Below are 23,244 nucleotides of genomic sequence, written 5' to 3' on the forward strand. Positions count from 1 at the left end.
GTTTGTCTTGCTCCATTGGCTGTGAATTCTGTTAAGGTTTGTTGTGTTCCCTAAAGGCGTAAGTGACGACACGTCTTTCATTTAGCGCCTAAATCAACTTATCATTTTTAGTTGTTTATTATATAGGATATCATTGCTATATATGTTGATGCTTCTCTGCATTCTCTTGAAATTATGAGGGTACTGGTTGACACAGAACCTGCTTTTATTAATATGTCCCTTAAAATTGACCACAGAAGATGCAATACATTGATAAAAGAGACCATATAAATAAATGTGGCTTTTTTTTTTTTATTCGTTTTTTTTTTTTTAAATACACGAGTCGTTATGGTCATCCATCAATATAAAAGGCAGTACAGTACATTCATTGATAAAACTGTTCCCCTGGTCGTCCCAAACAAAACAATGAACACAATTACATAAGGTGCAAATGACAAAATGTAAAAACTTGTAGAAAATATTCAAAGGTTAGCCAGAATAATTGCCCCAGAGGAGATCTGCCTTTGGCGTGTTGAGTCGGTGCTTCTTCGCTCTGCAAACCAAGTAAAGATTACCAACTGCACATCCAGATCGACTACATTTGTTCAGACTCGGTCACTTACCCTTTTTTACACCTGCAGGTCTTGAGTAGCTCTGACCTGGAGGATGCACACACTGGCCTCTGCAGGAACCATCTGCCTGGCTGCTTGTGTCACAAATCACTGCATCACAGTGGACATAGATCTGTGGACGGACAGGATGATTTTACACATGGCTACATGCAGCAGTGGCTAAAAGACTCCAGATTTGGATTTACAAGTCTTACCTGGTCTTTCAGAACCTTGTCATCTTTAGTGAAAGTGAACATCTTTACAGAGAAGCGCTTGATGTGGGACGGGACTAAAACTCTGGAGTCACTCACAACAGGATGGAAAATTGTTGCATAGCTGTCATTGCGATTCTCACAGCTATTGAAGGAATTTGAAAGTTAATAAAGCAGCAGTTAAACAAATGAAATGAGTAGTTAGTTTTGCACAACATTACCTGTCCACAATGATGTCCCAGCTTGGCAGAGATGTCCTATCTTCATAAAGGGTTGCCCAACAGTTCTCAGCAATGAGTTCCAAGTGCGGGTCGGTAGAATGCATCAGCTCCACCTCAAAATACAGAGGCTGCTGCAGATATTTCACCACTGGATAATCCTCTGCTTGGTAGAAGAGCTCGTAGGATGGATCTGCAGGCATAGAGTCCCGTTAGAGAAAGGAGGCCTGGCCATTTACAGTTTCATTTCAAACCTTTATTTAATCAGATCGGTCCCTTGAGATCATAGATCTCTTTTTCAAGAGAGACCTGCAAACAGTGTTTTGTATGCATGAACAAGATGTTGTAAAATTCCACCATGCCTTGGGAAAGCCTCATCTGCACCATCAGCTGGCCGGTGCCGATCTCTGCAGCGGGCTCATAGGTTCTTGGTTTAGCGCTGAAGGCAACAGTCTGAGTCTCATTGACCACATAGAAGCAGGAAATGGTTTGCCTATTAGGGGAAAAAATATATAAATTAGGGATGCACGATATTGTTTTTTTTTTAAAAAACAGATACCGATAACTTCCTGCTTCTCAAGCGCGATAATAAAAAGATTTACGCCACTAATTATTTTAACGCGATTAACGCATGTGTATTTTTTTTTCCTTGGCCGCCCCGTAGTTTCAGAGCGCATCAAGTTTAAAATACCATCTACAAGCTGATGCTGACAGCCCCGCTCCTGCCGCCCGCTTGCGGCAGACCACACATCCACGCTCACCGACTGGCCATCTGGAGGACCGGGAGGGTGTGTATGTGTGGCCCGAGCGAGCGAGAGAGACCTACGTGCATTGTTGTTGTTAGCATGTGGTGCTAGCTAGCTGCGCTAACAGATAAAAGGAGCCGTTTAAATGAAAACAGAGGAGCGACATTTCGCCACAACTGCGCCGAGCACTTGACTTTATGCAGGAAGCCAGACATTGTACGAAAAGTCAGCACACTCAGCACGAATAGTGTGCAACATGATTGCAGCGTCCAGGCAGCTCCGGTTCGAGCATATGCCTTGAGTTGCACATAGCTCCAACGCCCATACCACCCGACGACATGTTTGTTTACTGTGCTGGCTTCACACCATTTACGTCACAGCCAGGCATGAGTTAGGGCGCGCTGGATTTGTGAAGAACTCCCCTCTTCCTAAACCACAGTACTGGCAAAACGGGAGGAGCCGAGTAAAAAACAAGCACCCCTCATCCCAATCCACACCGCAGTATTTTTTTCACCCAAAAAATATATTGTATATTATCGGGGCTATTAATACTGGTATCGGGTTTATCGGGATGACGTCATAATATCGGACCGATAATTATCGTGCATCCCTAATATAAATGCATACATTGAAGGTGTTCATCTCCAATTATACAGAATCAAATATTTTACCTGTAATCAGGATCAACTGGTGATGTGTTGGCTGCTCCTTTGGCGTTGTTGTAAGACAGGCGGATCTCATTTTCATACATCATGTAGTTGTCAAAGAACTATTTAACAACAAAAACGCATTAACATTTGACAAAAAACCCTTTTGATATTTAAATGTGATTCACACTCACCGTTCTGGTGGTTCCACAGGTATCCACACTGAAGGAGAAATATGCAACGCGATCGTCGCTGAACTGTGGTGTGCAGGACTGGTCCTTTAGCGTCAGCTGACTTGGCTTCAGATTACGAGTCGATTCAACCTTCACAGCCACAGCGGTCATTGTGCCATTGGGGTGGCACTCTGGAAGAAGAAGCAGGCAATGTGTAAAGCAACACAAATCCATCAATTAAAGCAGCAAATAAACTTACATGTTCCATCTTACCTGTTGCTTTTAAGGGGAAGTAGCAAGCCAGATAGAGATCAGCAAGCACCCAGTCGTTTGCACGATCCAACAGAAGCAGGTCAATTCTGGTTTTGACTGATTCTGCAGTGAGCAGCTGTGGAAAAGAAAGTAAAGTTAGCCAATGCAGAAGATCTATGGTGGGATTTTGTAGTTTTGACATACCTCGAAAACAGCGTCCTTGGCAGTGTATGGCAGAATGAGGCTGAGGTGTGTGCCGTTCTCATAGAAATTGTAGTCTTCAGCCATCTCAGCCGTCAGCTCTCGAGGTCCAACGATAGCCTTGAAATTAGAGCTGTGACTCCCGAACTTCACGCTGATGTAAACTGGTTCTGGTCACAGGTGCCAGCCATGATGGGTAACACTAGAGCAGCAAAACATGCATTATCCATTTGATTGTGTAGCTTTTACTCTTATATATGTTTAATTTAATTTTAGAAAACACAATTTGCATGAAGATATTGTCAAAAGCAAATTCAATATGATCTCACCAATATCCTGCAGAGAGGCCTGCAGGTCGACCGGGAGAGCAAAAGGAGTTTCTTCAGGCAGGACGATCAACCCAAAAATCAGAGGGAGGAAGTAGGATGTAACCAAGCGCTCAGGATTCTGCAACAAATGAAATAAAAGCTCAGCAACACTGAAAATATGCTGGTACAAATTGATATTTTGAATCTATAATGTCATACATGTTTTAAGACAACATCGGCATCAAAGGGCACTTGAAGAGAGAAGCTCTTGGAGCCATTAGCCAAGCTGTGTTCCTGGACTGTGAAGCCTTTGGCATTGCTCTCCTCAACAGTGAGGACCCTGGTGGAGAAGGTGATGTTCCTCAGCTCAACGTCATGGAGGAAGGTTCCCAAGAGAACGCTGAACACCCGAGTCTCTGGGACAGTGTCTGAGGAACAGAAAGCGGCAGGTTTACAACTTCTAAACCAGACTCAACATTGATAGAGAAAAATTGAGTAGTTGATTGCGTGCTATTTAAAAAAAAAAAAAAAAAAGTGCCCTTTGTAAGCAAAAGTAGATTTTGTACTTGGCTTCAAATCCCATCCAAACACATCATTTTGCAGAAGACTTTATTTAATGGGTTTAGCAGTCTTTAGGATATATCCGAGCAAGCCCGAGTTCAAATGTCATTTTTTTCATACCTACTAGAAAATGTGACTTACCATCCTGGATTTGGGGAGATTGAGGCATCAGAGGGGTCATGATGGGGAACAAAACCTTGTATCTGGTATCATCTTGGGTGTCATCTTCTCTCCACAGTACCTCAAGCATGGGCTCCACAAAGTAGGTGATGTGGTACTGGTAATCTGAGGCATGGCTCTGCAATAATTCATGACATTTCAATAAAACATGCAAATGCACTAGTGACTCTTGCATTTCTAATCTAGAGATTTCCCCAACCTTGTAGTAACCATCAGGCGAGCCCACTGGGATCTCGACGACGATGTGGAAGTCTGTGGTGCTCAGTGTGTACCCCCGTGCGGCCATCTGAGATCTATCAAGCCTCTGCCCGTTGATTCCCATGTGCATTTCTGAGACTGTAATTCTACCGTCCAACAGAGGAGTCACACGGCGAGGTACGTGCCAAGAGATCATATCCTCGGTGAAGAGGACGCCACCTGTTAATGACAAAATTGAGCTGTTGAGGTTAACTGTGCAACAATTAAGCTTACTGTGAAGGAAATATGTTGCTCAGGACTCACCTTTGGGACAAGCAGCTGCCAAGTTCACTACATTCAGACCCTGTGGTGCCATGTAGTAGGCGCTCACCCTGAAAACTTCCATGGGGACTCCAGCCACCTAAAGAGAGGAGAGGTTTAATATAATTGACAAGGAGGGAAAGGAAAGAAAGACTGTATAGGAGTGTGTTGCTTACATCCTCTGAATAAGTCTCTGCTGTATTGTACGGGCTTCGCATAACCAGGCGACTAGAGGTAGTTTTGGCAGCGTAGCCGGCTTGTTCAGCCTCTTGCAACACCATGGCCACTGGTTCTGGGGTGTAAAACGTGATCTTCCAGATACCTTGTGATGCACCAGAGGCCTACAGGAAAGAACAAATAATTAAATCCTCATTGGTGTAGGGAGGAATTGAACTGTAGTATCTGAACAGTTTAATTCAACATACTTCAAGATTGGCGTTGAGCTTCTCGTCTTTACCATCCCGAGTCTGACCCTTAGCTTCAGCATCAAGGTTAGCCATGTGGTGCGAAACCTAAAACAGAGGTTTTAGCATTCGTTTCCATACACACAAGATGGTGGACTCATCAATGTAAAGATGACCTACTTCCATGTAGTTCCTGTCGCAGAGGATCTCCCTGGAGGCCCAGCGAGTGTAGATGCAAGTCTGAGACACATCATGACTGACCACGTCTGATGGATTCTCGCCGTACATCTGGAGTCTCAAGCCAACGTTAAATGTAGCATCATCCTATAAATATAAAAAAAACTAAATTAAGTGAAACTCCCTAATATTCTTTGGTTCCAGCTTCTTTGTCATTGGAAATGTAATATCCTTGCCTTCAGGGACACATTTGAAGTCTAAATGGATATTTGTGTATGTACCAAACAAGTCAAGAAAGTACCTAGTAGATTCATTGAGGAATACAGTTGAGTGGAGCAGTGCTAATATTTTAGGGATGTACCAAACAAAAAGGGAAATGTACTTTGGGTCTTTTAACGGTAAGGGGTTACAAATAAATTCAGGGAAACACAAAAATGGGAGCAACCATGTGTTTGTTGAGCCATTAATTCAGTCACTTGACAGAATTAGCACAGCTAAACTTGGTAGAAAATTACATTGAATGCTGTTAAAACCCCTTTAGCTCAAAACAAACCTTGTTGTCCACAAAGCAGCCCATCAGGGAGGTGTAGATTCTGGTGTTACCCCACGGGTCAGACTCCATGCTGTATCCACACTGAGCAGCCATGCTAGGTGTTAACAAAATGTGCTTGGTGCCATCTGAGGGGAGAAAATAAGCTTTGTCAGGGACCCCTTTCCTCAGTGATGAACCAATCAGCTGCATTATTAGCAGTTAATACTTACTGATAGCCTCCACCTCAAGCTGGTTTCCCACTGCTAAAGCCTTGTCCAACGACAGTCTCATTACATTTGCGGCACAGTCAGACCTTAACCCACTGCCTGTTAAAAGAAAAGGCTTGTGAGGAGAATGTAAACCGACTTAATATGCTGTGTAAAATGACTTAATGAGAATTGAAGCTTACTTGACTGCGAATTTAGCTTCACATTAGGCCTGGCTTGACACAAGATGATTGCTGCAGCCATCCATAACAAACTTGAACACATAAAACACATCATTTAGAGACAATTAAGTACACACATAGAAAGAAATCTACAATAAATGTAACTTACATGTTCCCAAGCCTCAGCATGTTGCAGTTTGTAAGCAGTAAAACCAAAAAGAATACAGTCAGTATCAGAGCTTGGCAATGTCCAGCACACCTTCCAACAAAAACACAAGTCTAAAATGAAGGGGACTGGATGATTAACTGAGACATCAGCAGCTGCTTTATATTCCACTTAACGACAAAGCACAGGTGAGGCTTGTTAAGGATTCTCCACACACACACACACACACACACACACACACACACACACACACACACACACACACACACACACACACAGGGTGAGCTGATGTATGCCTAGTTTATTAAGAACATATTGTAAAAACATATGTATGGAAAGGAAAAACACACATTTTTCAGTAGTATAAAAAAAGTATTTATTGTTCAGCAAAAGTAGATTTGTATTTGATATTATACATAAATTACTTTTTTTTATTTGAAGAAGCAACAAAATAATCCACAGTTAATAATAAATTAAACTTTTCCTTAAAATCACATGTGCTTTTGATTTTTCCTTTGATTCTCCTTATAATGACTGTAATATAACACTTGATTATTGTTTGTATATATTCTCAAACCACTAAGGATGCACTAACATTTATTACAGACAGTAAAACCCGAGTTTATCGTTTCACCCGGGTCGATTTTTCTGCTCTGTCCAATTACGCAATGATATATGTTCATTTATGAGGCCATAACAATATGTTCCAACTGGAAGAGTGTTGAGTCAGTGCAGAAGAAGGAATAATCAATGCTCTGCTTAACAAAAACCATATCAAAATGTCGCACCCATCCCTGTGGGATTTCTACTTGGTTTCACAGGTTCAAACTGAATGTTTTTGCAGCAATAGTTTTATTTTCATTGTTTCTGTTCCTTGTGTAGGTTATTTTGTATGTGGTTTGTGTTTACTTTAAGGTTCATCTTCATTCTGATATCTTTAATCAAAGGGTTCATGTTCAGATCAAATACAATTCCAATTTTCTATACGATAGCTGTACATTATTGTAAATAATTTGACAAAACTTGACAGATTGTTTCTTCAAGCCAACAGATTTCAGGATTTATAAAAAGGTATATTCTATAGTTTATGGAGTTGTCAGTATCCCCTGTCTATCTTGTGCTGCTGGTCCAGAGGCCTGTACTACGAAGCTGGTTCAACCTAACCTGGATATGTTTGAGTTAGCCGGTTGGCCTGGGGTCGTCACGGTGTTTGGATTTCCACCGTTTCCGCTCTGCTGCCCTAAGGATGGTTCTATTAGCACGCAGTGCGTCATTTAGCCAGGGAGCAGGAGGGTACTGACGAGCCTGCCAGGGGCGGATCTACCGGGGTGGCATGGGGTGGCAACTGCCACCCTAAACAATAGCCTTGCCACCCCAGCTGCCACCCCAGTTGGCATCTTTGTTTTGAAAGAAAAGTTGTTGCTCATCGGACATTTATGAGAGAAAGTCTCTAATGTCCGAGTGCAAGTGAATGCAGCACAAGATGCACGTCATGTAACCCCTCCCCCGGTCCTGGCGCGAGAGTGGAAATATGATTGGTGGCGAATTCATTTGAACGGGACGGCGCAAAACGAGAAGCCTTTCGGACCCAAGCACTGAAGGAGTGAGGTAGTTGCGGTCTACAATGACAGAGAAGAGAATGTCAAGTTTGGCTGTACTCAGCATTGAATCAAAACGCACTACAGCTGTTGATCTTAATAAGTTTGTGAGGCGTTTTACTGAACAAAATAGTAATCGCCGCATTCAGCTGTAATAGACATGCCAACTTGATGCTCTGCTCACGGATGACTCGATGAGAATAACAAACTGTTAAGATGACGACCTTGTATGCGTGTATATATTTTTTTCTTTGAGGGGGTCTGCCCCCCAAAAACAATTGTAAGTCCTGAAAAAGTAAAATAAGACGGTGTGTAAAACTACACTGCCCAGCCAACAGAAACTAACCACTTTGATTGAACTAGGCCAGTAGGTAAGGACCTTCCACTGGATAATAACTGCAGCGATGTTTTAGCTGAATACACGTTTTTTAACCCTAACTGATGCAGTTAGTCACTTCTTTAATGTTTGTTCTTTCTGATGTAAAGTCAAGGTTGTAACTGTATATCAATAATGATATAATTACTTGTTTTTCAAATTTGAAGGAGGGTGAGCAAGCATCTTGATGAACATTCATCATTAACTCCTCCAAAAAATATAGTTTATTCAATACTAAATGAATATGTGAATCATAACAGTTATTCACTATATCTGTAAAGCGTCTTTGAGCACCTGTAAAAACGCTAACAAATTACATCTATTATTATTATTATTATTTATTAACAGTGATTGACAGCTTATAGGAATAATATGATAGTTAATAGTATCATATTCATTCAGACAAACATCGATGAGACAGTTAATTAATGTACTTATTGCAGCAGTCTGCATAGATTTGGAACCCCTGCTGGTCTAAGAGTGAGACAAACTCATTCAGTTATTGTTCAGTTAAAATTAATTAAATTACGTCTGCCACCTTATATGTAAGGCTTTACTGATGTGCCACAATAATATCACCTATGTGATTGAGTTAAAATATTAATATTGTGGCTTTCCAAGTTAACATTGATTGTAGGGGTGTAACGGTTCACAAACATTTCGGTTCAGTACGTAACTCGTTTTTAGGTCACGGTTCGGTTCGTTACGTTTTCGGTACAGCAGAAAAAATTATCACAAAACATTAAAAACATTTTTTTAATTATTATTAAACTGTGACTAATGTATTCAAATAAATACAAAATATAGTCAAATAAACATTAAGGTGCAGCATTTCGATGAACTGAAATAATCTGTATTTGAACTGTACTAGTACCTAAGCAGCCAGCTTGACATTAGGACTTCCTTGTCATTGTATTTTCATGTTGTTTAAAGAAAGATTAACTTGTCCACATTGCTTGCTGAAATGGCAGATCTGCTGGCACTAACAATGTCTCCTGCTGTGGAGAACACCCTCTCTAGGGACAGAGGTAGCACAGCCAGGTAGCGCTTTGCTAACATGGCAACATAAGGATACTTGGCGTTTGTAATAGCTTTGGCTCGGTCTGAACTTTCTGCGAGTGGTGGAGGCTTAAATGCTAGTGGGAGTTGGGTTTGCACTTCAGTCTTTTTTCTTTTGGTACCGGCGATATTCACATTCGGGTGATGCCTTTTCAAATGAGTGTGATGTATTGCCAGCCGCGTAACCAATGTTAGTTGAACAATACCGACAAACAGCTTTGGTTCGGTCCACCTGTCTTTGTCCGTCATCCTTGTACGTAACTACGAAACCAAAATATTCCCAAACCGGAGACTTCAATGATGCTGGAGGATTTTCAGCTCAACTTTATCTGCGTTCGCCATTTCCTCAAATTACTGACTACATTTGAACGCATCCCTGTGACCAGCTCTGATAGTATGCCTCTCGTCCAATGAAATTACTTGGTCGCTCTATGATATATACCTGAGATTACTTCCAGAAAGTTTTTCATGTTCTCAATTTGTTTACGTTTAACGCTATATTCGTTCGGTACACACGTGTACCGAACCGAAGGGCCCGTACTGAATAATTTCAGTACGGGTACGTGTACCGTTACACCCCTAATTGATTGATATGATTGCGATTTAAATCAGCATATACTTCTGTCAGGGGATGCCACCCCTCAAAATCTCCTGCCACCCTCTTGCCACCCCATGAATATTTGTCTAGATCCGCCCCTGGAGCCTGCCGAGATGTGAGAGGACAGAGAGAGTCCAGAGAGGATGAGAGAGTAGAGAGGAGAGTTTCTGCAGCAGAGTTTGGAGGTAGTAGTTGGAACGAGTCCGAGGAAGGGAGGGCTGAGAGCACCGATGAGGCAAAGGTAGAGGGGGAGAGGGAACAAAGGTTACGGCGGACAGGTGCAGGATGAGAAGAGATTAGTTTGTTATGTTTGGAAAGGGGTAGAGAGAATGAAATGAAGAAGTGATCGGATGTGTGGAGCGGGTTTACAGAGAGGTTAGAAGTAGTACAGTTCCTTGAGAATATGAGATCAAGGACATTGCCAGCTTTATGAGTTGGTGGGGATGGAGACAGTGAGAAAGCAAAGGTGGTTAACAGAGATGTTAGTTTGTCTATCTTCCCTGTCTGGAGGTTGAAGTCTCCGAGAAGTACAGCGGGAGGGCCAGTTTCAGGGATGTGTGAGAGGAGATTATCTAATTCCTCCAAGAAGTCCCCCAAGGCGCCTGGTGGACGGTAGAGAACAACAATGGTTAATTGTATAGGATGGGTTACTGTGACGGCATGGAATTCAAAGGTGGAAGGAGTGAAGTTAGGTAGCTTGAAGAGGGAAAAGCTCCATTTGGGAGAGAGCAGGAGACCAGTACCACCTCCTCTGCCAGTGGGTCTGGGTGTATGGGAGAAGGAATATGCTGTGGAGAGAGCTGCTGGGGTGGATGTGTTGGATGGAGTAATCCAGGTCTCAGTGAGAGCCAGGGTCGGCGTCATGGGGGGGTCATTCGCGGCCGTTTAAAAAAACAAAACAACATATAAGTGAAAACGTTTCCACTAAAGGTTTTTTGTGTGAAATATGTCAGAAATAAAGAATACAACATTTAAAATACAGCCTGAGCTGTGCTCACTGCTGCTCTCTGATTGGTGTGTTGCTTGACCAATAACCCCCGACCTTTGTTTTGTTATCATTACGTGGCTGTGTGTTTAGATGAAAGCCGGTGGCGATCTGTTCATCTGTTACACTGATTATACAGTAAAGCCATCGAAAATAATATGATATACAGTTCAGTACAAGTAGCCTACTTCTGGGTCTCTGTGTTTCATTCAAGCTCGCCTCTGTGTGTGTGTGTGTGTGTGTGTGTGTGTGTGTGTGTGTGTGTGTGTGTGTGTGTGTGTGTGTGTGTGTGTGTGTGTGTGTGTGTGTGTGTGCGTGTGTGTGTGGCACGAGCGCATTTTGTGAGTGCGCAAGTGGTAACGTGGAATGTTGATGTTAGCATGATCTGGTTAGCTAGCTATGCTAACGGATATAAAGAGCTGTTTCTACACCAAGGTGGAGGAGAGTCCTCTCCTGTCAGACTGAGAGGATCGTATAACCTCAGCTCAGTGAGGTAAGGACTCTCTCAGTATTTAGATAGTTAACTTTAGTGTAGGTTATCTCAGTGGGTCTCAAACGGTTTGGTCACCATTTATGTAAACAAGTATTTGCGAGGAACAACTTTATATGATCATTATAGTTATTAAAGAATATGAGAATAAATAAAAAACGGGTATGACATACTATAGGACAGTAACACAAGAATACAGTTTAAAAGGGGAGTGATTAGTAAAATATCCATAAAGAAAAAGTAAATCTGTGTACAGTTCTGTTTCATATGGATGCTGAGAGATGTAGACTATCCATAGATCTCTTCATTTTGCTCTCAAAGTGCACCAGATTGATGCTTTTAACTTCAATATTTTTAAAATAATCTTCCCGGGGGAGCATGCCCCCAGACCCTCCTAGAGGACGTTAGGTCCACCCCCACTTAAAACATGTTCACATGGATAGGATACTAATACATTTGCACACTTTTTGTATGGTGGCCTATGTCCATATGTTTCTGTTTTGGTGGTCGTGCCACAACCGTGCATGTATGCACAAGTCATAGGTGCGCTATACAATAGCACTACACCCCTGCAATATGTGTGAAAAACAATATACTTTTTTACAGCATGTTTTTTGAAGTTGCGTTGGTGTTTGTGTGTTGGTTGTTGACGGCAGTGTGTGCCCCCCCTTTGTAAATGATTGCCCCCCCATTCGATTTGTTCTAGAGCCGACCCTGGTGAGAGCAAGGAAATCATAATCACAGCCTCACCCCCCCTCCCAATTATTATTGCTATTATTATTAGGGTCTGAGACCAGAGGTCGGGGAAGACCCTATTGAAACAAACCTCCGAAACACACCCAAAACAGGGAAAACGACCGGCAAAAGCACAGAAAAGGTTCGGAAATTATGACGGCTGATAGGCCGCGCGAGCCCAGTCACGTGGGTTTTGCATGGTTATCGCTCGCGAACAAACACAAACAGCTCCTAAAGCATATAATAAATATCAGGCTACAGCCCTTGTATATTTTATTATGTGAAGCACTATATGGTTTCATGAAAAATATCTATTGTTTATTTGTAGATATCTCATAAAGCCTACAAATAAAGTGTGAAATGTAGGCCTGGTATTATTGAGCGATATATATTATACACACTGTTCTGCTTTCTGCACTGACCACAGCAGCTGTTTTCACTGTAAACATCGCCTCACAATGAAGCAGTTGTATTAAAAAAAAAATAGCCTAACATCCAGGGGAGATGTGATTTGTGAGTAAACAAACGGTAAAGGGCAGAAAGTCTGATGCACATTTGATCATCTTAAATAACTTATAATCACAACGGCAACAGTTTGCAGCAGTGGCGGCGCCAGAGATTTTCTCTAGGGGGTGCTGTGGGGTAGCTTGACGTTTCATAGAGGGTGCTCAAACATTAAGGGTTTCCCATTAATGCACCAGCGCTACAGTTGAATTTTCTACTGCAACACTCCCCACACACACACACAGTGTACCCGCGACTGTTACAATGAAGGCTCGGTAATCAGCTCACGGCATATAGGTGTGGGTAAAGTGCTATTTTTACAAGTGGGGAGTGGACCTCACCTCCTCTAGGAGGGTCCTCACCTCCTCTAGTGGGGTCCGGGCAAGCTCCCCCGGGAAGATTTGTTTTTAAATATTGAAGTTAAAAGCATCAATCTGGTGCACTTTGAGAGCCAAAATGAAGAGATCTATGGATATACAGTATCTCTCAACATACATATGTAACAGAACTGTAAACAGATTTTCTATTTCTTTATAGATATTTTACAAATCACTCCCCTTTTAAAACACACCGTTTGAGACCCACTGAGATAACTAGACTAAAGTTAACTATCTAAACACTGAGTCCTTTACTTCACCTGAGCTGAGGTTATCTTAGACTCTCAGTCTGACAGGAGATAGTTCTCCCTCCACCTTGTTGTTGAAAAAGCTCCTTATATCCGTTAGCTTGGCTAGCTAGCACCAGATGCTAACCACAACGATCTCCTGTAGATACCCACCGGTGTGCGAGCTCTCTCTCTCGCTCGCTTGCGCACGAACACAAAATGGCTAGTGCCACACACACACACACAGAGTAGAGCTTGAATGAAACAGACCCAGAAGTAAGCTACTTGTACTCACGAGGGCCTATTATGTGCAGAATCCCTCTCGCTTTTAGGTGGTTTTGATTGAGTGTCCACACGTGGACGTTTAAGGACTAAAAAACGATCCATTTATCACTTTGCTGTTAGCAAATCATTTGGGGCTCCAGCTAACAGGAAGTCACTTAAGTGTCACAAAGTAATTTAGCCTACTGTATGGGTAGGTCAAAAATCAAATGGGTGCTGGCCATTGCCTAATCATATCACCTGTGTTGGCTTTATGTTTTTGGTCAAACATGTATTTGTTTCACATTTGCATTGATGTAATCAATAATTTTCTGATTTAATTTAATAAAAATAATAATAATTTTCGAAAAAAAACACATTTATTGGGGGTGCTTAGGGGTGCTTTGGCAATCCTGCCGGCGGGGACCTTCGGGCTTAACAGGTTAATGTGTTGCTTAAAATAATACTTCTGCATACAGTATGTGACACTGTGAGTGTTGCACGGCCAGATACGGCTCAGCTGACTCAGATAAGGAAATATGATACATTATGATGTGATGTGATATGAATGATAATGGGACACATCAACGTCTGCAATCAGAGTGCCGCGGACTGTAGGCAACGTAATGTTACTTTGATCCGGTTACTTATGTTGTGGCAAATATTTAATTAAGCTTTCTTAACATAATAGTATGTTATAGTCAGACTGCTCTGAAGATGGGAGGTGATGTCCTATTCATTTTCACGTTCACACAGTCGGTGATTTTGGCCGGCCGTCTTTCCTGCAACGGCAGTTTAAACTGTATTTCCTCCACACACTGAGCTCTGATTGGCCAGCAGGCGTTGTGCTTTCGCTGAGTTGATCTCTTATCCTGGAACCTATCCTGCTTTGGAGCACAGACTAGGTTCCAGGATAAGTCTCCATGGAGATCTAGCCGCTAAAAAGTGAACCAGCTTCGTAGTACCGGAAATCCCAGAAGTTATCTTGCTAAACGAAAATCCTGCTTCGTAGTATACCCCCCAGGTTAGCCGCTCAGCATAAGTTACCATGGAGATCTAGCCTGCTAAAAAGAGAACCAGCATCGTAGGACCGGAAACCCTGAGTTTTCCCTGAAATTAGCCGGCTAAGCGAAAATCCTGCTTCGTAGTACAGGCCTCTGCTATTAATCCTACACTGAACAATATGATATTGAAGCCAATTAACATTGCAGCCAATTAAAAAACTGCATAGTTGTCATGACAATATTCATATCAAATAGAAAAGGCAATTTAAATGTATCCTCGTCTAGTTATGTTGTACAATGCTGCATTCATTTGGGGTCAATAGGTCACATATGGAAGCTATTGCAACAAAAAAATATATTTTATTTGTTAGTTTTATATTAATCTAAAACTACTCTGTCAGGCTTGAAAATAACAGATAACTATCTTGTGAACTTTGGACTAAAAGGGGTCTCTGTACCCTTACCTAGTCTATAGTGGATGAGTTCTCTGTTGTAGAAAGGTGTCTCATAGCTGCTGTCACTCTGTATCGCTAAAGAGAAGTCCTCCACCTAAATCCACCCGGAGGTACTTTATCTGTCCGCGGTTGTTGTAAGCAGTGGCCAAATGACTGGCTTTACAATCCCTGTGGAAATATGACAACGTTGAACGTCTCTAAAACAATACATGTAATGAAATGACAAAGTGACAGAACACGATGGACGTTAGCTTTAACCTGGGACACAGAATTTGACGGGTAGCAGAATACGCTGCAACACTAGTACAGACATCGCCAACAATTGAACAAAGAGTACCTGGACTGTCAGGAGATAAACTTTGTATACAGTTGTTCTGCACATTTGAAGTTCTAGTTTTTAAACTCAGAGTGAGCATTTTCAAGTATTTGAGGTTTGTCTTGCTCCATTGGCTGTGAATTCTGTTAAGGTTTGTTGTGTTCCCTAAAGGCGTAAGTGACGACACGTCTTTCATTTAGCGCCTAAATCAACTTATCATTTTTAGTTGTTTATTATATAGGATATCATTGCTATATATGTTGATGCTTCTCTGCATTCTCTTGAAATTATGAGGGTACTGGTTGACACAGAACCTGCTTTATTAATATGTCCCTTAAAATTGACCACAGAAGATGCAATACATTGATAAAAGAGACCATATAAATAAATGTGGCTTTTTTTTTTTTATTCGTTTTTTTTTTTTTTAAATACACGAGTCGTTATGGTCATCCATCAATATAAAAGGCAGTACAGTACATTCATTGATAAAACTGTTCCCCTGGTCGTCCCAAACAAAACAATGAACACAATTACATAAGGTGCAAATGACAAAATGTAAAAACTTGTAGAAAATATTCAAAGGTTAGCCAGAATAATTGCCCCAGAGGAGATCTGCCTTTGGCGTGTTGAGTCGGTGCTTCTTCGCTCTGCAAACCAAGTAAAGATTACCAACTGCACATCCAGATCGACTACATTTGTTCAGACTCGGTCACTTACCCTTTTTTACACCTGCAGGTCTTGAGTAGCTCTGACCTGGAGGATGCACACACTGGCCTCTGCAGGAACCATCTGCCTGGCTGCTTGTGTCACAAATCACTGCATCACAGTGGACATAGATCTGTGGACGGACAGGATGATTTTACACATGGCTACATGCAGCAGTGGCTAAAAGACTCAAGATTTGGATTTACAAGTCTTACCTGGTCTTTCAGAACCTTGTCATCTTTAGTGAAAGTGAACATCTTTACAGAGAAGCGCTTGATGTGGGACGGGACTAAAACCCTGGAGTCACTCACAACAGGATGGAAAATTGTTGCATAGCTGTCATTGCGATTCTCACAGCTATTGAAGGAATTTGAAAGTTAATAAAGCAGCAGTTAAACAAATGAAATGAGTAGTTAGTTTTGCACAACATTACCTGTCCACAATGATGTCCCAGCTTGGCAGAGATGTCCTATCTTCATAAAGGGTTGCCCAACAGTTCTCAGCAATGAGTTCCAAGTGCGGGTCGGTAGAATGCATCAGCTCCACCTCAAAATACAGAGGCTGCTGCAGATATTTCACCACTGGATAATCCTCTGCTTGGTAGAAGAGCTCGTAGGATGGATCTGCAGGCAAAGAGTCCCGTTAGAGAAAGGAGGCCTGGACATTTACAGTTTCATTTCAAACCTTTATTTAATCAGATCGGTCCCTTGAGATCATAGATCTCTTTTTCAAGAGAGACCTGCAAACAGTGTTTTGTATGCATGAACAAGATGTTGTAAAATTCCACCATGCCTTGGGAAAGCCTCATCTGCACCATCAGCTGGCCGGTGCCGATCTCTGCAGCGGGCTCATAGGTTCTTGGTTTAGCGCTGAAGGCAACAGTCTGAGTCTCATTGACCACATAGAAGCAGGAAATGGTTTGCCTATTAGGGGAAAAAATAAAATATATAAATTAGGGATGCACGATATTGTTTTTTTTTTTAAACAGATACCGATAACTTCCTGCTTCTCAAGACCGATAATAAAAAAGATTTACGCCACTAATTATTTTAACGCATGTGTATTTTTTTTCCTTGGCCGCCCCGTAGTTTCAGAGCGCATCGAATTTAAAATACCATCTACAAGCTGATGCTGACAGCCCCTCTCCTGCCGCCCGCTTGTGGCAGACCACACTTCCACGCTCACCGACTGGCCATCTGGAGGACCGGGAGGGTGTGTGTATGTGTGGCCCGAGCGAGCGAGACCTACGTGCATTGTTGTTATTAGCATCTGGTGCTAGCTACGCTAACAGATATAAGGAGCCGTTTAAATGAAAACAGAGGAGCGACATTTCGCCACAACTGCGCCGAGCACTTGACTTCATGCAGGAAGCCAGACAGTGGGACATTGTACGAAAAGTCAGCACACTCAGCACGGATAGTGTGCAACATGATTGCAGCGTCCAGGCAGCTCCGGTTCGAGCATATGCCTTGAGTTGCACATAGCTCCATAGTTTGTTTACTGTGCTGGCTTCACACCATTTACGTCACAGCCAGGCATGAGTTAGGGCGTGCTGGATTTGTGAAGAACTCCCCTCTTCCTAAACCACAGTACTGGCAAAACGGGAGGAGCCGAGTAAAAAACAAGCGCCCCTCATCCCAATCCACACCGCGGTATTTTTTTCTACCCAAAGAATATATTTTATATTATCGGGGCTATTAATACTGGTATCTGGTTTATCGGGATGACGTCATAATTCCTAATATCGGGACCGATATTATCGTGCATCCCTAATATAAATGCATACATTGAAGGTGTTCATCTCCAATTATACAGAATCAAATATTTTACCTGTAATCAGGATCAACTGGTGATGTGTTGGCTGCTCCTTTGGCGTTGTTGTAAGACAGGCGGATCTCATTTTCATACATCATGTAGTCGTCAAAGAACTATTTAACAACAATAACGCATTAACATTTGCCAAAAAACCCTTTTGATATTTAAATGTGATTCACACTCACCGTTCTGGTGGTTCCACAGGTATCCACACTGAAGGAGAAATATGCAACGCGATCGTCGCTGAACTGTGGTGTGCAGGACTGGTCCTTTAGCGTCAGCTGACTTGGCTTCAGATTACGAGTCGATTCAACCTTCACAGCCACAGCGGTCATTGTGCCATTGGGGTGGCACTCTGGAAGAAGAAGCAGGCAATGTGTAAAGCAACACAAATCCATCAATTAAAGCAGCAAATAAACTTACATGTTCCATCTTACCTGTTGCTTTTAAGGGGAAAGTAGCAAGCCAGATAGAGATCAGCAAGCACCCAGTCGTTTGCACGATCCAACAGAAGCAGGTCAATTCTGGATTTGACTGATTCTGCAGTGAGCAGCTGTGGAAAAGAAAGTAAAGTTAGCCAATGCAGAAGATCTATGGTGGGATTTTGTAGTTTTGACATACCTCGAAAACAGCGTCCTTGGCAGTGTATGGCAGAATGAGGCTGAGGTGTGTGCCGTTCTCATAGAAATTGTAGTCTTCAGCCATCTCAGCCGTCAGCTCTCGAGGTCCAACGATAGCCTTGAAATTAGAGCCGTGACTCCCGAACTTCACGCTGATGTAAAACTGGTTCTGGTCACAGGTGCCAGCCATGATGGGTAACACTAGAGCAGCAAAACATGCATTATCCATTTGATTGTGTATCTTTTACTCTTATATATATATATGTTTTATTTAATTTTAGAAAACACAATTTGCATGAAGATATTGTCAAAAGCAAATTCAATATGATCTCACCAATATCCTGCAGAGAGGCCTGCAGGTCGACCGGGAGAGCAAAAGGAGTTTCTTCAGGCAGGACGATCAACCCAAAGATCAGAGGGAGGAAGTAGGATGTAACCAAGCGCTCAGGATTCTGCAACAAATGAAATAAAAGCTCAGCAACACTGAAAATATGCTGGTACAAAGTGATATTTTGAATCTATAATGTCATACATGTTTTAAGACAACATCGGCATCAAAGGGCACTTGAAGAGAGAAGCTCTTGGAGCCATTAGCCAAGCTGTGTTCCTGGACTGTGAAGCCTTTGGCATTGCTCTCCTCAACAGTGAGGACCCCGGTGGAGAAGGTGATGTTCCTCAGCTCAACGTCATGGAGGAAGGTTCCCAAGAGAACGCTGAACACCCGAGTCTCTGGGATAGTGTCTGAGGAACAGAAAGTGGCAGGTTTACAACTTCTAAACCAGCCTCAACATTGATAGAGAAAAATTGAGTAGTTGGATTGAGTGCTATTTAAAAAAAACAAAAAAGTGCCCTTTGTAAGCAAAAGTAGATTTTGTACTTGGCTTCGAATCCCATCCAAACACACCATTTTGCAAAAACTGAAGACTTTATTTAATGGGTTTAGCAGTCTTTAGGATATATCCGAGCAAGCCCGAGTTCAAATGTCATTTTTTTTCATACCTACTAGAAAATGTGACTTACCATCCTGGATTTGGGGGAGAATTGAGGCATCAGAGGGGTCATGATGGGGAACAAAACCTTGTATCTGGTATCATCTTGGGTGTCATCTTCTCTCCACAGTACCTCAAGCATGGGCTCCACAAAGTAGGTGATGTGGTACTGGTAATCTGGGGCATGGCTCTGCAATAATTCATGACATTTCAATAAAACATGCAAATGCACTAGTGACTCTTGCATTTCTAATCTAGAGATTTCCCCAACCTTGTAGTAACCATCAGGCGAGCCCACTGGGATCTCGACGACGATGTGGAAGTCTGTGGTGCTCAGTGTGTACCCCCGTGCGGCCATCTGAGATCTATCAAGCCTCTGCCCGTTGATTCCCATGTGCATTTCTGAGACTGTAATTCTGCCGTCCAACAGAGGAGTCACACGGCGAGGTACGTGCCAAGAGATCATATCCTCGGTGAAGAGGACACCACCTGTTAATGACAACATTGAGCTGTTGAGGTTAACTGTGCAACAATTAAGCTTACTGTGAAGGAAATATGTTGCTCAGGACTCACCTTTGGGACAAGCAGCTGCCAAGTTCACTACATTCAGACCCTGTGGTGCCATGTAGTAGGCGCTCACCCTGAAAACTTCCATGGGGACTCCAGCCACCTAAAGAGAGGAGAGGTTTAATATAATTGACAAGGAGGGAAAGGAAAGAAACACTGTATAAGAGTGTGTTGCTTACATCCTCTGAATAAGTCTCTGCTGTATTGTACGGGCTTCGCATAACCAGGCGACTAGAGGTAGTTTTGGCAGCGTAGCCGGCTTGTTCAGCCTCTTGCAACACCATGGCCACTGGTTCTGGGGTGTAAAACGTGATCTTCCAGATACCTTGTGATGCACCAGAGGCCTACAGGAAAGAACAAATAATAATTAAATCCTCATTGGTGTAGGGAGGAATTGAACTGTAGTATCTGAACAGTTTAATTCAACATACTTCAAGATTGGCGTTGAGCTTCTCGTCTTTACCATCCCGAGTCTGACCCTTAGCTTCAGCATCAAGGTTAGCCATGTGGTGCGAAACCTAAAACAGAAAACGGTGGTTTTAGCATTCGTTTCCATACACACAAGATGGTGGACTCATCAATGTAAAGATGACCTACTTCCATGTAGTTCCTGTCGCAGAGGATCTCCCTGGAGGCCCAGCGAGTGTAGATGCAAGTCTGAGACACATCATGACTGACCACGTCTGATGGATTCTCGCCGTACATCTGGAGTCTCAAGCCAACGTTAAATGTAGCATCATCCTATAAATATAAAAAAAACTAAATTAAGTGAAACTCCCTAATATTCTTTGGTTCCAGCTTCTTTGTCATTGGAAATGTAATATCCTTGCCTTCAGGGACACATTGAAGTCTAAATGGATATTTGTGTATGTACCAAACAAGTCAAGAAAGTACCTAGTAGATTCATTGAGGAATACAGTTTTGAGTGGAGCAGTGCTAATATTTTAGGGATGTACCAAACAAAAAGGGAAATGTACTTTGGGTCTTTTAACGGTAAGGGGTTACAAATAAATTCAGGGAAACACAAAAATGGGAGAAACCATGTGTTTGTTGAGCCATTAATTCAGTCACTTGACAGAATTAGCACAGCTAAACTTGGTAGAAAATTACATTGAATGCTGTTAAACCCCTTTAGCTCAAAACAAACCTTGTTGTCCACAAAGCAGCCCATCAGGGAGGTGTAGATTCTGGTGTTACCCCACGGGTCAGACTCCATGCTGTATCCACACTGAGCAGCCATGCTAGGTGTTAACAAAATGTGCTTGGTGCCATCTGAGGGGAGAAAATAAGCTTTGTCAGGGACCCCTTTCCTCAGTGATGAACCAATCAGCTGCATTATTAGCAGTTAATACTTACTGATAGCCTCCACCTCAAGCTGGTTTCCCACTGCTAAAGCCTTGTCCAACGACAGTCTCATTACATTTGCGGCACAGTCAGACCTTAACCCACTGCCTGTTAAAAGAAAAGGCTTGTGAGGAGAATGTAAACCGACTTAATATGCTGTGTAAAATGACTTAATGAGAATTGAAGCTTACTTGACTGCGAATTTAGCTTCACATTAGGCCTGGCTTGACACAAGATGATTGCTGCAGCCATCCATAACAAACTTGAACACATAAAACACATCATTTAGAGACAATTAAGTACACACATAGAAAGAAATCTACAATAAATGTAACTTACATGTTCCCAAGCCTCAGCATGTTGCAGTTTGTAAGCAGTAAAACCAAAAAGAATACAGTCAGTATCAGAGCTTGGCAATGTCCAGCACACCTTCCAACAAAAACACAAGTCTAAAATGAAGGGGACTGGATGATTAACTGAGACATCAGCAGCTGCTTTATATTCCACTTAACGACAAAGCACAGGTGAGGCTTTATAAGGATTCTCCACACACACACACACACACACACACACACACACACACACACACACACACACACACACACACACACAGGGTGAGCTGATGTATGCCTAGTTTATTAAGAACATATTGTAAAAACATATGTATGGAAAGGAAAAACACACATTTTTCAGTAGTATAAAAAAGTATTTATTGTTCAGCAAAAGTAGATTTGTATTTGATATTATACATAAATTACTTTTTTTTATTTGAAGAAGCAACAAAATAATCCACAGTTAATAATAAATTAAACTTTTCCTTAAAATCACATGTGCTTTTGATTTTTCCTTTGAGCCTCCTTATAATGACTGTAATATAACACTTGATTATTGTTTGTATATATTCTCAAACCACTAAGGATGCACTAACATTTATTACAGACAGTAAAACCCGAGCTTATCGTTTCACCCGGGTCGATTTTTCTACTCTGTCCAATTATGCAATGATTATGTTCATTTATGAGGCCATAACAATATGTTCCAACTGGAAGAGTGTTGAGTCAGTGCAGAAGAAGGAATAATCAATGCTCTGCTTAACAAAAACCATATCAAAATGTCGCACCCATCCCTGTGGGATTTCTACTTGGTTTCACAGGTTCAAACTGAATGTTTTTGCAGCAATAGTTTTATTTTCATTGTTTCTGTTCCTTGTGTAGGTTATTTTGTATGTGGTTTGTGTTTACTTTAAGGTTCATCTTCATTCTGATATCTTTAATCAAAGGGTTCATGTTCAGATCAAATACAATTCCAATTTTCTATACGATAGCTGTACATTATTGTAAATAATTTGACAAAACTTGACAGATTGTTTCTTCAAGCCAACAGATTTCAGGATTTATAAAAAGGTATATTCTATAGTTTATGGAGTTGTCAGTATCCCCTGTCTATCTTGTGCTGCTGGTCCAGGGGCCTGTACTACGAAGCTAGTTCAACCTAACCTGGATATGTTTGAGTTAGCCGGTTGGCCTGGGGTCGTCATGGTGTTTGGATTTCCACCGTTTCCGCTCTGCTGCCCTAAGGATGGTTCTATTAGCACGCAGTGCGTCATTTAGCCAGGGAGCAGCAGGGGACTGACGAGCCTGCAGAGATGTGAGAGGACATAGAGAGTCCAGAGAGGATGAGAGAGTAGAGAGGAGAGTTTCTGCAGCAGAGTTTGGAGGCAGAAGTTGGAATGAGTCAGAGGAAGGGAGGGCTGAGAGCACCGATGAGGCAAAGGTAGAGGGGGAGAGGGAACGAAGGTTACGGCGGACAGGTGCAGGATGAGAAGAGATTAGTTTGTTATGTTTGGAAAGGGCTAAAGAGAATGAAATGAAGAAGTGATCGGATGTGTGGAGCGGGTTTACAGAGAGGTTAGAAGTAGTACAGTTCCTTGAGAATATGAGATCAAGGACATTGCCAGCTTTATGAG

General features: G+C 42.1%; 2 protein-coding genes across 2 annotated transcripts; both read right to left on the reverse strand.

Moving 5' to 3' along the window:
• Positions 1–305: 305 nt before the first annotated feature.
• On the reverse strand, positions 306–6,377 carry LOC117561124. The gene is given in 22 exon segments (XM_034238389.1): positions 306–532; positions 603–723; positions 806–947; positions 1,024–1,213; positions 1,383–1,513; positions 2,438–2,535; positions 2,608–2,777; positions 2,860–2,974; positions 3,043–3,203; positions 3,206–3,241; positions 3,369–3,486; positions 3,567–3,775; positions 4,050–4,206; positions 4,288–4,505; positions 4,590–4,686; positions 4,763–4,927; positions 5,012–5,098; positions 5,171–5,314; positions 5,721–5,845; positions 5,930–6,025; positions 6,109–6,179; positions 6,257–6,377. Coding segments are annotated over 22 exon segments (2,742 nt in total). The 5' UTR covers positions 6,277–6,377; the 3' UTR covers positions 306–461.
• Positions 6,378–15,650: 9,273 nt separating this feature from the next.
• LOC117561116 lies at positions 15,651–21,738 on the reverse strand. The gene is given in 22 exon segments (XM_034238374.1): positions 15,651–15,885; positions 15,956–16,076; positions 16,159–16,300; positions 16,377–16,566; positions 16,736–16,866; positions 17,774–17,871; positions 17,944–18,116; positions 18,200–18,311; positions 18,380–18,579; positions 18,713–18,830; positions 18,911–19,119; positions 19,399–19,417; positions 19,420–19,557; positions 19,639–19,856; positions 19,941–20,037; positions 20,114–20,278; positions 20,366–20,452; positions 20,532–20,675; positions 21,082–21,206; positions 21,291–21,386; positions 21,470–21,540; positions 21,618–21,738. Coding segments are annotated over 22 exon segments (2,745 nt in total). The 5' UTR covers positions 21,638–21,738; the 3' UTR covers positions 15,651–15,814.
• Between the last annotated feature and the right edge of the window lie 1,506 nt (positions 21,739–23,244).

The sequence above is a fragment of the Gymnodraco acuticeps genome, unplaced genomic scaffold (assembly GCF_902827175.1).
Source record: "Gymnodraco acuticeps unplaced genomic scaffold, fGymAcu1.1, whole genome shotgun sequence".
Classification (NCBI taxonomy): domain Eukaryota; kingdom Metazoa; phylum Chordata; class Actinopteri; order Perciformes; family Bathydraconidae; genus Gymnodraco; species Gymnodraco acuticeps.